The 17,111-nt window shown below is 35.7% G+C and overlaps 1 protein-coding gene across 1 annotated transcript; it reads left to right on the forward strand.

The window, feature by feature from the left end:
• Window positions 1-4,057: 4,057 nt before the first annotated feature.
• LOC145076425 (uncharacterized) lies at window positions 4,058-5,476 on the forward strand. The gene is made up of 4 exons (XM_079022303.1): window positions 4,058-4,171; window positions 4,303-4,623; window positions 4,694-5,274; window positions 5,317-5,476. Exons 1-4 carry the CDS (start codon window positions 4,058-4,060, stop codon window positions 5,474-5,476), a joined length of 1,176 nt encoding a protein of 391 aa, XP_078878429.1.
• Window positions 5,477-17,111: the final 11,635 nt, after the last annotated feature.

The following is a 17,111-nucleotide window of genomic DNA, read 5'->3' on the forward strand; positions in this document are numbered from 1 at the left end:
AAAAAAATGAGATAGTTTCTAAACATTTAAAAATTGAGCTTTTAATAGGAGGTAATCACCTCCTTCCGTCGAGCATGCGAGAAACACAAAAAAAATATAGTAAACGAGTTCTTGGCTAACGATCGACATGGAACACGATATAAAAAACGATGCCAAAGGAACTCACGATGATCAGTAAGTAGGCAGAAGGCGATGGTGGCCAACAGTAGGGGAGCGGTAGTGGGGTGTCCGGTGGTGGCAAGAGCACTCCGGCGAGGGCAGTAGGGGGTGACAGAGATTTCTGCCTCGTTTCCTCCTTGTTTTTCTAGCAGTAACACGACAGGAGGGAGAGATGGGAGCGTAGGGGAAGGTTAAACAACATCACTGCAGTTCACAGATGGTGGTGACGGTGATTCTTGATGGCAGTGGAAGTAAGGTGTAGGGATGAAAGTGGGTCCAAACCCGAACCGGATAGACCCAGACCCGGAAAACCCGAAACCGGTTAACGGTATTTTGTAGAACCGAAAACCGGACTGGTATATAGGAACCGGTTCCGGTTCGGTTCCGCGTAAAGTGGGTCTAGAACTGGAAAACCCGGAAACATCAAGTGTGGGTAGGTTGGAACCGGATAATGTGGGTTTAGAACCGGAAAGAGCGAAATTTTTTTGTAATTACTTACTACTTAGTGGGTTGAACTTTGAAAATTTTCATATTGATATCCCAACTTTGGGGGATTGTAACTCATTGAATATGAAACCAAAATCGACAAATTTACAGTCTAAAATCATGTAGAAACTCTAAACTATAGTCTGGAAAAAACCGGATGTCAATCCGACTTTAAACGAATGAGATATGCATGTTTTAACATTTTCACAGAATACAAAGTACAAAAACAAATAGCTGAAAATTTGAAAATTTTCAGTTTTGATATCCCAACTTCGGGGGACTGTATATCATTGAATATTAATCCAAAAATGACAAAGTTATAGTCTAAACTCATGTAGAAACTATAAACTACAAGTTAGAAAAAACCACATGTCAATCTGACATCAAACGAATTAGATATGCATGTTTTAAAACTTTCATAGAATACAAAAAAACTGAAAAACTAAAAACTTCCAGCTTTGATATCTCAACTTTTGGGGACGATAAGTCAATGAATATAAAACTAAAAATGGAAAATTTATAGTCTAAAATCATGTACAAACTCTAAACTACGCGTTGGAAAAAACCGAATGTCAATCGAAGTTGAAACGAATGTGATATGCATCTTTTCAACATTTCACAAAAACCGGTTCCGACCCTAAAAGTGGTTCCGGTTCCTAACATCGGTTTCGGTTTTCAGACCCGGTTTACCAGAACCTGATGGACCCAAACCTGGATTATCCAGAACCTGGATAAAGCCAATTTTTAAACCCAAAACCAGAACCAGTTCTATATATTCCGGTTCTAAAGGTTCCGGTTCCGGTCCGATTTTCTGGTTCTAAATCTCATCCCTAGTAAGGTAACAGGTGGTGGTGTTTTGGCCTCCGGTGGTTGATGCTTCCTATTTTATCTTGTGTTTGGGGCAGACTTTAATGAAGGAAGGAGAGGACAGGGGCTGAGGTGATGCTTGGGGGCATTGGCGGATGCATTATGGATCCCGGGGTATCCCGGGATACCCCTAAAAAAAATTTTAGTATTGTTAATTTTTTCGGAAAAATTCGTTATATGTTGTAGTTTTATATCGGAAAATATATTGGGCTACCCTAAGAAATTTCAGGTTATTTCTAAATGGACCAAAATACAAATTAGCCCAAATGGACCAAAGATTTTTAGCCCACACCAATTAATTTAATGAAACAAAGAAGTATTAAGCCCAATAAAAGAAAAAAAGGACGTGATCGGTATTGGGACTTGGGTTAGTGGATCGTTACTTCGACTTCGTGATTCATCAATCATCAGTCAACTTCTCAATTGTCGACTCCCAAGCTCCAAATCGAATGTTGTGATCGTCGATATTGGAACATCAAGTCATCAACCATTCTCAATTGCAAAATTTCAGACACGTCCTCCGCTCCTCGGCTCTTCCATCACAATGAAACAAGTTAGTATAACCAAAATACTCATCTCTATTATGTATTTAGGTTAATTCAAATTCAAATTTTTTGTTATTATGTTTGGAAAATTAGAAATTAACAATTAATTTTGTTAGCTTAGGGACTTAGGGCTAATACTTAATGATTATTTGTTGTCGAAACTTGAAATCAAGTTATGCTTGATATATTTTTAATGTAGATTGCTATTTATTCATGTGTTGTTGAAACTTGGAATCAAGATTATAGTTGATATATCTTCATAATTGATAATTTAGTTGTAGGTTGTTATGTGTTAACTGTTGTTGAAACTTGAAATCAAGTTTATAGTTCATATATTTTGATTGTAGGTTGCTATTAAAAGTTTTTTCAAAAGACATTTAGATGTTGGAGACAACAATGGTGAAGGAACTTATAAAAAAAATAGGGCTAATGAAAGTAATCAAGTTCCACAAACTAATCAACCAATGCCAAAACTCTTGGGAAATTTAGGGTTTGTGGTGGAGATCTGGATACCAACTTGGATCGTGATATCACTTTCCGAACTGATATTTCTATCCTATATCTGGGTTATAAGAAATTCAGCCTAGGATAATCCAAGTGGACACTTACGTTTCTAGGCACAAAAGACGTAAGCCAATATGCTAGAGGATTTTGTGAAAGTATGATAAAAAAGGAGCTTAAGATCGTAACCCGCTTCTGTAGAAGAAGAACTATTTATATATTAAACACGATTAGGGTTTCATTAGGGTTGGGTCGTCATTAGTTTCTTTGGAAGCAAGTAATGTTAATTCGGATTTAATGAGGATTTAGGGTTACCAAAAACTAATGAGTTTTGTTAGTTTTACCATAATCACCCTCAAGAAATTGAATTTACCATAATGAGGATTTATGGACCCCAGCCAGGGGCTCTTCCCCTTGGACCCCGCTAGGGGCACCGCCGCTAGACCCCGCCAAAGGGGCGCTGCCCCCGGACCCCTGACTAGTCGTCGAACCGGCTTCTGGTTTGATTTTATACATGTGTGCACTCCGCACAACCCCGTACATATATTAGAATACAAATCATGAAGCCCCTTAGCTCACATGGTTGTTCCAGTTACTTAAAATGACATGGTGACACTAAAATCACCAACAGTCCACAAGAAACACAATCTAATGAACCTACTCAAGTTCCACAAACTAATCAACCAATGCCAAAACCAAAAGTGACACGGTCTTTTGATTTGAATGATCATCCTTCGGACCCGGGGGATAGGCCAAAGATTACATCTTATAATCCTAATCAAAGGGATGAAATAAGGAGGGCATATTTGATTAAAGGGCATTGTCAACCAAAGTGGCATAATTTTGAATATACATTATTTAGTCATAAGCCAAGACGTTTTGTTGTGCAATGGTTTATTGATTTTCCATGGTTAGAATATAGCATAAAAGATAAGAAGGCGTCTTGTTTTTGTTGCTACTTTTTTGGAGATATGGTAGGGAACAAGGTGGAAGAGGTGCATTTATAACCTAAGGATTTGACAATTGGAGTAAAACAGGCTCATTCCGGAAACATATGGGTAATATTCAAACTTATCACCATAAGGCCCAAGAAAAGTGTGATTTTCTATTGAGAAAAAACCAATCTATCGGCAAAGCCTTGCATAAGCAAATAGAACTTGAGAAAAGTAATTATGAAATTCGATTACGTGCTACAATCTGTAGTTGTAGATTTTTTGAAAAAATGCATTACCATTTCGTGGACATGATGAGACGGAAAAGTCTAATAATAAACGACTTTTCATTGAAGTCTTATCTTGGATTAGAGAAGATAATGAGAAAATTTTTAAAGTTACTTTAGAAAATGCTCCAAAAATGAAAAGTTGACTTCTCCCACTATTCAAATAGCTATTGTCGATTGCTTTTCAAAAGAGATAATCAAGTCTATTTGTGATGAAATTGGTAAAGATGTGTTTGCTATTTTAGTTGATGAGTCTAGTGATGTTTCCAAAAAAGAACAAATGGCAATAGTTTTGAGATATATTGATAGACTTGGGATTGTAAAGGAAAATTTTATTGGAGTTGTTCACGTGTTGGATTCATCTTCTTTGAATCTTAAAGCTGCCATTGATACCGTATTTTCCAACAATAACTTAAGTATGGCTTAGGTGAGAAATCATAACATATTTATTCCTTTAAATTTTATTATGATATTAGTTTTATTTTTATTTCTTATAGTTTTTTTTTTGTTTTTTTAAATTTATAGGTGAGGGGACAAGGTTATGATGGAGCAAGTAATACGAGTGGTGCATTCAACGGTTTGAAATCTTTGATTTTAAATGAAAACAATTTTGCACATTATATACATTGTTTTGCACACCAACTTCAATTAGTGGTAGTGGCAGTTGCAAAGAAACATGATGATGTTGATGAATTCTTTGAACAACTAGCTTTGGTGGTTACTGTCGTTTGTGGGTCTTGTAAGAGAAAAGATATGATACGAGAGATGCAAAAAGAAAGAGTGGCACCTGAAATTGGTAGTGGTGAAATTGAACCTGGAAGAGGGTTGAATGAAGAGATTTCTTTTGTACGAGCTAGAGATACTAGATGGGGTTCACATTTGAGAACCATTGTAAGTTTGGTGAATTTGTTTGCAGAATGTGTTGCGGTACTTAAATATGTTAGAGAGGAGGGGTCTACTTTATCTAACCTTAATCAAGAAAAGGGTATTTTTTTCATACTTCAATACACTTGATTTCATGTTTCTTTTACATTTGATGTTGGAAATTCTATGCCTCGCGGATACCTTATCAAAGCATCTTCAAAAAAAAGATCAAAATATTTTGGAAGCGGCTTCGTTAGTAAAAGGGACAAAGAAAGCATTGCTAGCTTTTAGAAAAGATGGGTTTCCACAAATTTGGACGAAGGTATGTGCTTTTTGTGAAAAGCATAGTATTGGAATTGTGGACATGACGGAATATTATGTTACCCCACGCAAGCGTAGGACCAATATGACTAATCAACATCATTTTGAAGTTGTGATTTTTAACACAATTTTAGATATGCAAATTCAAGAATTTGGGGATAGATTTAGTGATGTTGGCACGGAGTTGATGGAGAACATGGCAGCTTTGAGTCCTAGTGACTCATTTTCTAGTTTTGATAAAGCAAAGTTGTTAAAGCTAAGCGAGATATACAAAAATGATTTTGACGATTCAGAAAGGGCACAGCGTAATGGGTAACTTGATATCTATTATCACTCTTTGCTCCATGATGATAGATTTTTCAACTTGAAGGGAATTGTAGACCTCTCTCGTTTGTTGGTGGAATCCGGGAAGCACCTCTCTTTTCCTTTGGTTTATAGATTATTAAAACTAGCTTTGGTTTTGCCCGTCACAACCGCAACTGTTGAATTGTGTTTTTCTGCAATGAAGTTCTAGAAGACCGATTTGCATAATAGAATAGGAGATGATTTTATGAACGGTGTTTTGATTTGTAGTGTAGAAAAGAAAGCACTAGAGAATGTTAAGACTGGAAATGTAATTAGTCGGTTTTGTAAAATGAAAGATCGAAGAGGTGAACTTTAAAACGTAACGTTCTTATGGAAGTTGAACTTTATATTTAATTAAATTTCTTTTTTTTATTATATATTACACAAAAAAATTCGGGACACCCCTTTATTTTGACCCTGGCTCCGCCACTGCTTGGGGGTATAAGGGTGGTGGTGGAGTGGTGGTGGTGTTGTTGAAATAAAGAGATATGAAGGGAGAGAATGAGAGGTATTTGATCTGCTGATTTGTGTGTCAAATGAGGTTGCATATACCTACTTTTCTAGCTAACTAACTCACACACACACATACAATAGCCATACCCTTCACCATGCTTGGTAGCTTATGGTGAAGAGTGTAAACATGGAGAGGGTGAAGGAATAAGAAGGTCACGTGGGTAAGGCCAAGAGAGGAAGGAAATGGCTAGCTTCTACACTTAGGCGAGAAATGTGGGTCCACATGAGGTCACACTCTCATTAAATGCCCCAAAACCATCTCATTTTGGTGTATCAAGATCCCGCTGTTGAGAAATTTTTTCCGAAAGTGCCATTAAATAGTGTTTAATTCAAGGATTCCAAAAACCCGAACAGATTAGTTTTTCAGTTATGGAACTCCGAGAAATTGCGTTTAAAGTTGTGCGTCTAAATAGCCCGTAACGCTTGATTTTTCGACTTTTGCAAATATTTTTGCTAAAAATATTTTGATAATGAAATTAAATATTAGGCCATAGCCTGAGTCCAAAAACACTCTCAGAATTTCCATCGGAGGTGTGCAAGTGCCTCAACGGATCGATTTAGTTTTAAACGATTAAAGAAAACTAGTGTTTTACTATCTGTTTTCTTAAAACTATCATATATTTCGCATACGAACTCTGTATTGGATGTTTTCTATATTTTTCGGAAATAGGGGAAGATTTATTATAAGGTTTTAATGTTTTCTTTCATCATAACTACTTAATATGAAATTTCAGTTTTTCAGACGCATTAACCAGTGTTGTAGCTTGATGTAACATCTGGTTCCCGGTACGTATTTTAATTTTAAATAATTGCATATTTTACAGTGGGACTCGACGAGTTGGAGCCCCAAATCGTCGAGTAGACTAGACTTTGGACGCGGGTTTTAAGTAACCTACTCGACGAGTTGAGAGCCTGACTCGGCAAGTAGATCTGCCTGGATGAAACCATAATATTTAGTATTTGCACCCTATTTAAACACATTATCTTGTCCCACTTCAGCCTCCATTGTCTCTCACAATCCAGAAAATCCCTAACACGAAACCCTAAAGCATTTGGAGTGTTCTTAAGCCATTTTTGTGTGTTTGTGGTTGTTTGAAGCTTGAAGGAGGAAGTGGAAGCTTGGTGGTTCTAGATGGAGCAAGTAGATCTAGAGATTTTGCTTCATTTCTAGCTCATTCAAGGTAAAAATCTTCAACCTTGACCATCTGTCTCTTAGATCTCTAGTTAAGAAAAGTTTCTACCTTTTCTAAGTCTTAGTAGAGCCATTTTGGGATTTTGTGGTTCCAAAGGGGTATGACTTCAGATCTGGAACCGTTGAGGGTTCCCATGGCATAAAGGTGCCAACTTTATGGCCATGGGAGTCCCATGCATCATATAAACCTCATTTTAGAGCCTTTTGAGCCAAAAACCCCATGCATGAACGTCAAGTCCGTAGCTTTACGTGTAATATGGACCCTAGGAGGCCAGATCTACGTTTTGGATGCATTAGGACCATCTGAAATCGACTGAATAGTTTTGGACATAGAGGGACTCGATGAGTCGTTTATGTGACTCGGCGAATCAGGTTGCAATTTTCCCCCAAAACCCTTCTGATATTGTGTAGTATGTTGGGTTGGAAGAAGACTCAGCCAGTTGGTCCATTATGGACCTAAAGATCAACGCACTCGATGAGTTCAAGGACGAACACGGCGAGTTCAAGGAAATTTCCCAACCAAATGAAGATGCACTCAACGAGTTCAAGGATGAACTCGGCGAGTCAAGGACTAAACACCTTAACTCAGATGAAGATGAACTCGACGAGTTCAAGGATAAACTCGGTGAGTCAGTTGTAGAAGGTCCCGACTTTGTTTAAAGGAGAACTCTGCGAGCCCTTGTAAGGCTCGACGAGTAGGGTCAAAGTCTTGGCGTTTTCATGATTTCGGAACTCGACGAGTTGTGGGGCCAACTTGGCGAGTTGAGTCAACTGGATTTTGACTTTGATCTAGAGTTGACTTTGACTTTGACCTGAGTTGACTAGAAAATGGTAATTAATGAAGATTGTTATGTGTAGGATCTGAGAGGAGTTGATTCTGGCAGCAAGGATAGTTCAGACAGTTTACGACATTGAGGTGAGTTACCTTCCAGTAGAAGTGGGTCTAAGGCCACAATGTCGGCCCACTAGTAGGAGTTGTTTGTAAGATAATAGTCTTTGTGATAATTGTCTGGTTAGCCACTATCTGATATGTTTTATGTGCTAGCATGATATGACGTTATGTGATAGTGGTAGTAGGGGGAATAGTCCTTGGTTACCGGTCGATAGGGCCAAAGGGATAGTCTAGTCCCCAAATATACTAGACAATATGTTTATGTTATGTTATGTTTTTATGTAGTAGTGATAAGGGTGAAATAGTCCCCGTAACCGGTTGAGATACACCGGAGGGAAGGTCAAGCACCCAGATATGCCTGACAGTGGGGTAGGTTGAAGACCCCGGTATCCTCAGCAGGGTAGGTCGGGCACCCAGATATGTCTGAGAGTTTTTGATTTGTATGGTATGTGGTTTGATGGGGTAACTCACTAAGCTTTGTGCTTATGGTTTTTAGTTTTGGTTTCAAGTACCTCTTCGTTGAAGGGGAAGGAGTCGGCACGGTAGCAACGCGTCGCACAGACACGATTTCCGCATTTTGAGATCCATGGGATTTTACTCTGACATTATTACTATTGATGATATGAATTTTGAGACATGTGGTTATGGTTTTTATGGATTAGTATGATATCGATGATGTTTTTCAATAAACTATTTTATAAGTAACTTAATTAAAAACAAAATTTTTGGTCTTAAATTTTGGGATGTTACATTTGAGTTGTTTGATTCGTTTGAAAGTTTACATATTTGGAAGTAAGGTATCATTTGATATTATATAGTATTTGAGATGAATTCATTATTTCATATTAAATGCACTAAAACTCAATGAGTTAAATTATAAAGAGATTTACTGCAATTTTGTCGTTCGCCGTCTATGACCTAAATTTCCGGATGTCACAAGATTTTAGTGATAATGAAGGATAAATTAGACTTTATTGGATAAAGTTTACTTTCTAATTGGTAGAAATTATCTTCTTTTATGCTCTTGGGATTATACCTTAATCACTATTAATTGTATCTTGAATACAAACACCAATAAAATACATATATGTATAATATTCTAAAAGGGCATATTAGATTATTAATACAAACCCACAAAAAATAAGTTCTCTTATTCTTCTGAATGTTAAGTCAGTAGAAAGAAAGCTTCTAGTGACAAAGAAAGTGGGAGGCACATGGAACTTGAAGCAGCTCAAGAACCATAGGCTAATGTAGCAATTGTTGGCACTAGTTTCAACAAGGAATTGTTGAACTTGAATAATAGCTATTCACAAACACACACTGTTCTCATTAATGGTAGAAATAATCTTTGACTTAAGAAATGTGAAGTCTCTCATTGATGAGTTCTTCTTGAAGGTTTATAGCAAACCCATCAATTGCCAATATGTCATATCAAATCTTGAATTTGATGAATGACTTAGAGTCATGAACAATTGAAATGTAATTCATGTATAATAATAATGTATAGGTTTGATTAATTTTCCTCTCTGTAGCAAGGCTAGAAGGAGTAAGAGATTCCTTTAGAAAGAATATATATATATATATATATATATATATATATATATATATATATACATGGATATCATACACATTTAGTAAGACGTGTCATAAAAGAATTTTGTCATACTCATGTCATTAACTATGGTCCTTTTCATACTCATGACATTGACTATCATCAAACCTTCTCACAAGTAGCTAAGATTAGATCAATAAGGATATTATTCATTATAAGTTCATATTCTTAAAATGAGCTATAGAAAATAGATTTCAAGAAAGACCACTTTTCTTAATAAGACATCTACTAAGAGATGTCTATATAGCTTAGTCTGGAGGTTTTCTTAATCCATGTTATCGTAACCAAATGTGTAAGGCTTAAGATCCACTTGTGGATATAAAGCAAACATCTCACGGTTGGAATAGTCATTTTAATATAAAGATAAAAGGTTTGTGATATGAGCATATCTAGTTATAAAATTCATGCATTATCTTTATACTTTATGTTGATTTTATCTCATTTAATGAACAAAAGGTGCTTAGTTAGTTTATAATTTCATTTATCAGCAACAATTACATGCTCGAAAGGAAAATGAAGCGGAATTGGCGATTGGACGCTCGGATCTTGGATTTTGAAGAAAGAAGGACGTTGCTGGACAGCTTGACCCCTCGTCAGTGTTTTGGCCATATATCACGAACCGTAACTCCGATTGACGAGATTCAAAATGTTCTTAAAAGTAGACACAATTTCGAACGACTTTCGGGTTTTGAGAAAATGTTGATTCGAAACGTACTCGGCGAGTAGGGTCGATTACTCGGCGAGTTGTATCGAACTTTCGCGATTCTGGATGCGCTGACTTGCCGTACGCGGGTTTTAAGTGACGGACTCGCCGAGTAGCCTCTGGTTTGTGGAAATCTATATAAAGGGACTTTCAGATCGATACCCTAGCATGGAGAGAAACCCTAGGAGGCTGAGAAACGATTGGAAGTGCTGCTAGGTCGTGAGGAACTGAAGAATCAACCCTACATTCAATTTTAAGGAGAATCAAGGCAAAATCAAGTTTACTCTTTACCTAATCTCTTGTTTGAACTATGTTTTTACCAATTGATTTTGTTTTTGAGCTTGTTTCTGCTGTAATCATGAGCTAAAACTCATAACTTCTGTTTAGGTAGATGAATTGTATGAACATGGATTGATTATTTGAGTAGGATTAATTTTAATTGGTAATTATGTTTTGTTAAGCTTGTTAAAGAACCTTATGTGTTGACAATAACTATTCTTCTGTTAATAAATCAGTAATTAAGTTGTATGAACATCTCTTAGTTATTAATTTCATATGATTTATTGTGACCACATAGTTGTATGTCTAGGAATAACGAACGTGAAACTAGAATTAACTAGAAGATAGGTAAGTTAACGTGTAAGCTTGTTGGATGAACATCGACAAGAGGTTAATTGAAGGGCCAATTTAGTTAACCACTACAAGTCTTACTTAACCCGAATCAGTAATCTAGGAAACCCGTTAATTTAGACAACTGGCCATTGCTTGAGTTAATTTGTTTTCTAAGAATTAGGAATAGCGAACGTGAACCTAATTATCTTAATCGGTAGCCAATGAAGAATTAATCCGATACATTAAAATCATCCATGGGAACAAATGAGTCGTACCTAAACAGAAGTCCTCTTTACTATTGAATTTAGTTGGTAATTAATTGTTTTAGTTGCTAGTTATTCTAATTAAGTTTCTAGTCTCGTAAAACTAGAGAAAACCCTTTTTTTTGTTATTTGTTTTATTTAGATAATATTAGCATTTATTTTAATTGTTTACTGTTCCCTGTGTTCGATACCCTATTTGCTTGAACTATATTACTAATCGATAGGTACACTGCATTTCGTGTGTTTATTTTGTGTCTAAGTTCATAGGATTAAAACTAGTTGGTTTCAAACACATCAGTTTGCTTTTAGATAAAAATTAAAAGGACACATGTGTTTACTAAGTACTAGTAGGAGGATAGTGATATTCCTAATCTTGTATGAATGAGACATACTTAATCATTTGAAAAAACATTTCGACTATACGGGTTCGTTTAACCTTGTCTCGTAAAGTATTTCTAAAATGAAAGACTTAGGAATGACAAGATCGATTCTTGGGATGTAAAATCTATAGTGATAGATAGATATGAATGTTAAAAGTTTTAAATTCTGTTGCATGAATTAACAATTTCTTGAAAGAGGTCAAGATAAAAGATTCCTTTGGAAAACTCTTGGCATTGTCCAATAACACCTTTTCAATCTATCTTAAAAGGACCTATCACATAGTAATGACCTAGATGAAATGATTTATATTCAATTTGCTTGGAAAAAGAACTCATCATTTATGTCATATCAGGAGATACAAGATTGAATACATGGTTAAGTCACTAGACGACTATGAGAACATTCTAAGAGTACTTAAGAAGAACTAAGAGAATGTATATGTGATCATTACTTAGAATAAAATCTTAATGTAAAGTGCTACATACGATTTTGATTTCTAAATAAATATAGAGAATTATGAATTATAATTGGATTATAACTTCATTGTGAACTGAATTAACATGTTTAATCCATGAATAATCTTATTATTCTAAAAGCTCATAGTTGGATATAATTGTTGTAGCAATTATGAAGTAAGACTAATATGACTTAGATTGGTTGACTCTCAATAGATGAAAGTGTTGGGTTTTGAGCATTCTAACACTCCTATGGTGTACATGCAACTCTATAAACCTTGGATCTATCTTTTCTCTAAAATACATGCAAATAAGAATTTCCAAGGTTTACATCCTAACTAGCATGGCATGGGGAGCTTGAATCATAAAATTACTAGTAGAATGACATACCTTTTAGTAGTGGCTGATTTCTTGGAGTTTGAGAGCCTAGCACCAATAGTGTGGATGCCTCAAATGGAAATCACAAATCACCACAAACATTGGAAAACTCTTGAGAGAATAATGAACACTCTTGAAATGACCACCACTCTTGTACACACACAACTAGTGCCAAATCAAGTGCCAAGGACTCCTTTATATATTGCGGAGGATTAGGGTTACATCTATGTAAACCCTAATACCCATGACTCTTCCTTTCCAAGGATCCATGGTTTAAAAGCTCCATGCACTATGCATGTACTCCCATGCATGCCAAGCCCATTCCAAATGAGTATTAGCCCACACTTATATAAATACAAGAGCCCATATTTAATTAGTCACCTTTTTTATCACCAAATTAATTCTAAATTAATTTATGATCAGTACTAATTAAATATTATGATTTCATATTAATATATTACAACTTATAATATATTAACAAATCATAAACATATTATTCTCAAAAGTTTATCCAAATCGTTCTGGTGAAGTGCAACCCAAATGGACCATGTCGGGTTGGGTCAAGTGCATCTCAAATAACTTATGGACTTAGAAACTTTATCCAACAGTCTCCCACTTGGATAAGTCTAATAACTATATTTGCAGATATGACTTTAGGAACCAACCGACAATCATAGCTCTCAAAACTGTGTTGAACTATGAAGCGCCATTTTAGATAAGTGATCATATAATCCGTTGTTCTATATATCAGCCAGACATATACATGGAACAATGTCTTGCTTATTGTCCAACAGTTTCTTTTCTCGATTCCCGATTTATTTGACATAGAACTTAATTGAACACATCAACTTAGTTCTGACCGGGCCCGATACATAGGTCAAAAAAAGTCATCGAGGGGACCAGATATCGCTTCTAATCCTCCAAGGACTAGAAGGAATAGAAAAACTTTGACTCATATACTTGTTTCTACTACTTGTTGAATTATACACAAATGCACGTTTTATAACATCAAGTTACTGATGCGTTTTCCTACAATCAATGCATAACCAACTCTTATGCAACAACTCATATCTCTAGGTTTGAAGACTTATATGATATTACCGTCTCACGATCACTCAAGATAAATTCCATGAAGTGATGCAAGTGAGCATAGGTTTATTCCCATACTCAGAACTTATAAGCACTCATGAATGTTGTAGCAACCATTGCTATGGCTAAACACCTTTAGTCATCTACAAGCCCAATTCATGACAGTCTTAATTCATACCTACTTCCGACTTATGACCGACAGTGGAAGTTTGAATAACTTAGTCATTCGGAAGGAATAACCTAGTTATTATGGAATTCAGAACATGCAAGGTGAAACACAAGAATAATTGAATACAATATGGTCTCAGCACTTATGAATATAAATAAAACACCTTTATTCATCACCATATTGATTACACATTATTCTATTTCGATTTATTTTAACACTTGAATTAAAAACAATAGTTGGCCCATGCTCCAAGCATGTACACTATGTTTTCTAAACAACAGTTATGCCATACTCAAAGTATGCAAACTATGTTTGTCTATGATCCTTACTTTGTGAAGTAGATCAATTGAACATGATTCCAATAATTCTCATTTCACAATCCCAAAGCTTACCGTAAATGTAAGAATATCAAATTCTTGTCATTTACTATAATCTGTTAGATTTTAAAGTCATATGCATTGATCCTCTTGCAATTACTATGCACAAAAGTTACAAAGACCTGGCAACAGACATTAAAAAGGTATTCCAGTGGAGATCAATTCCATGGAAACGAAGTCTCACATTCAAAGTACATTCCTTTGAATATCCTTCTTTGATAAAAGTTTCTAACTTTCTCATACATTCTTAAAATCCAACTCCCAATATGGAAAAGATTTCCATATTCCCATTTTGACTATCACTTCTGAACAAGAGCTACCTCTTTTCAGAAAATGTCAATATGGCCCTTTCCAAAATTTAACATCATACTTCCAACTGTCCATGAGAAACCAATCTTAGGTAAACCTCAAATTGTTCTCGACAATTGCTTAATCATTTCAGTTATATCCGGTTCTATTCTTTTTTTTCTCTTAATGCTCTAGGCATTTTTGAAAATTTAGAACGGATAGATATTGTAGCACATGTGATCGATCCTATACCCGAAGCATATGGGACACGATTCATGATGTCTCACATAAAGACATGATATTAGATCAGTCTTTTGCTACAATATTTTATTTGCCATGTTTTCAAAAATCGACTATGAAGAGGGATGTCGTAATCATAATCGAATTTTTGAGAACGCAATATATATAGAATTCCCTTATGTTGAACCATTCCAACATACTACAAGAAAAATACCCTTTAATGACGCGCAAACAATGACCTCGCTGATTTACGATACGCATTTTTGTGTGCCCTTAAAAATAATGTCAGTCTTCCAAAATTTGAAGGATAGGGGACGCGCATTTTTTGCGTGCCTTAAAATTAATGTCAAACAAAAAAAAATGCAAACACGGAGGGCACTTGTTTTAAACGTGTGTCCTCTAGAAATGTCGCTTTATATTTTTTTTATCAAACGCGCGTTTTTGAAGGGAAAAAATGAAATCCTCTGAGATTCTAAAATTTTGAAGTGCCCGCTTCTTCAATCTCTCCTCTGTATCCCCCTTCATTCACTAATTCCTAGGGCTTTTTCAACCATTCTACCTAGGGCTTTTTCAAGGAAATTCAAAACGCTCTCCGATTCTAGATCGATTCTCCCAGGCCTCTGCAACAATCGACGATCTCACTTCAGGCTTACTTCTTCTCCGATGAGCATAGGATCACTTCTCCGCGTCCATCCTCCTCGCCATAAAATCATCCAACTAGGGATTTTTTTCTCAATCTCTTCAGGTCCGTCCTCCCAAAATAAGGAAGAAACTAGTTTGATTTCTCCCTTATAACTTGGTATGACTTCTCTTAATTCCAAATTCACTCTTCACTATTTAGGTTATCGGCTCAAAAAATTCTCCCTAAAACCTGGTTTGATTTATCCAACATTCCAACGAACCTGTTTTTCAAAATGAAACCCATATGGGAGTTCGTTTTCTCCCTCATTCCCATTTCGGAGTTCAATTTCTGCCATATCCTTATAATTTCTAACTAGCGCTTTTGAACCATTCACATGTTGAAGATCAGAAATCAGATGTTCAAGGTAAAATTGGTGCTACAAATTGATTACTTTGTATTTTTCAAAAGGGAACACATCGATGAGCTCCTTCCTCATCCAATAAAAAAATGGTGGGTGGCCTTTCTTAACTTCACCGCATTCTTCTCTCATGCCAACGTCTCTATCAATAAGTAAAAAAATTCCAAGCGTTTCCCCAAAGCTATTTGCCACTGTGCCACATCCTGCTTGGTTTGAGGCATCATTCCCTTTGGTGAGTCACCCTCTATCAGGAGCTCCAGCCACCGCCACAAAGAGACTTGGAGGTGGGTTTTACTATTTATCTTACGGTTCTCCTCCACCTCCTTACTTTTTAATCGGTCCGACCAGCTCGTGGTTTCGCTCTAGGGTTTTGTTTCCATCTTCCTCTTGAACACCACATGATTCATCCTTATTATCTTTTCTTTTACAGGCTTTGAAAGAACGACAATTATATGTTCCCCTTCATTTGATTTTTGGGTCTTTTCTAACAAAAATTATAGAATTAGATTTGAATTTGGATTCCAGTTCATGAGGTATGGTTAGCTTTTGGTTGTAGTTCATTTTAGAGCTTCAATTTTTCACCCGTTTTCACCTAAATTCATCTTCTAGCTTTTTGTTTCTCTGCATATATGTTGAAGTCTTATATTTATTCTCTTCTCTTCCATTTGAAGGTGAATACACAATGTCTCTCAGTATAAGTGATTAGTTTGATCCCACAGTCTTTTAGTCTTACTCTTTGGGATTATTTCATTTTGGAAGGTTTGTGTTACAAGTTTCTATCAGTTGAATGGGATCCAGATGAACAGTCCCTGTGATCAGAGCTACTTATCAAGTACGTAATCCTTTATTGTGTTAATCGTTGCTAGAAGTTGAGCTATTTGGAATTAATTAGTTTATATATGCTTTGTGGGTATGATAATTTTTGGGGGTTTTCTATTTTTGGTGTGGCTATCAACTGGAGATTATAGGAAAATATAATTTTTGGTTTTTTTTTAAATTATTTTTCAGATTAAAATATAATTTATGATTTCTGGTTGCTTAAGTGTATAAGACTATAATCATGTCTGAATAAACACACAAGTGCAACTTATTCACATTCAATTGAGAGTACCAAAATACGGATGGACAACACAAAAAGTTTCCCACTTGATGAATTTTGTGGTTAATGGATGTAAGGTTGCTACTCATTTTCATAGTTTCTTTACCTTTTATCTCCCTGTATATTTGATTCTTATACATTCATATGCCTTTCCATAGTAAGAGCTCTTTAATTTGGATTTTCCTAGTTTTCTATTTTCTCAACATACATGTCACTCGTGTTATTCTGGGCTGAGATATACCGTCAGGTATTCACAATTAAGAAACTCTGTAATCCTTTTTTTATTATCTTTAGTCACAATTTTGTAATGTTTTTTTTGTTGATATAAATAATAAATCTGGTTCATGCCTCTGAATATCAGGCAAGAAGCCTTCCAGCTGATAAACTCAGACCTGCATATTTCATTGTCAATGAAGTTATATACTTCCTTCAGGTAATCAAAAAACTCACAGCCAAACTAGTGTTTTTTTATAATTTTTTTCTTTGAACTATGTTGTAATT

The sequence above is a fragment of the Lactuca serriola genome, chromosome 9, assembly GCF_051521515.1.
Source record: "Lactuca serriola cultivar US96UC23 chromosome 9, Lser_US96UC23_V15, whole genome shotgun sequence".
NCBI lineage: Eukaryota > Viridiplantae > Streptophyta > Magnoliopsida > Asterales > Asteraceae > Lactuca > Lactuca serriola.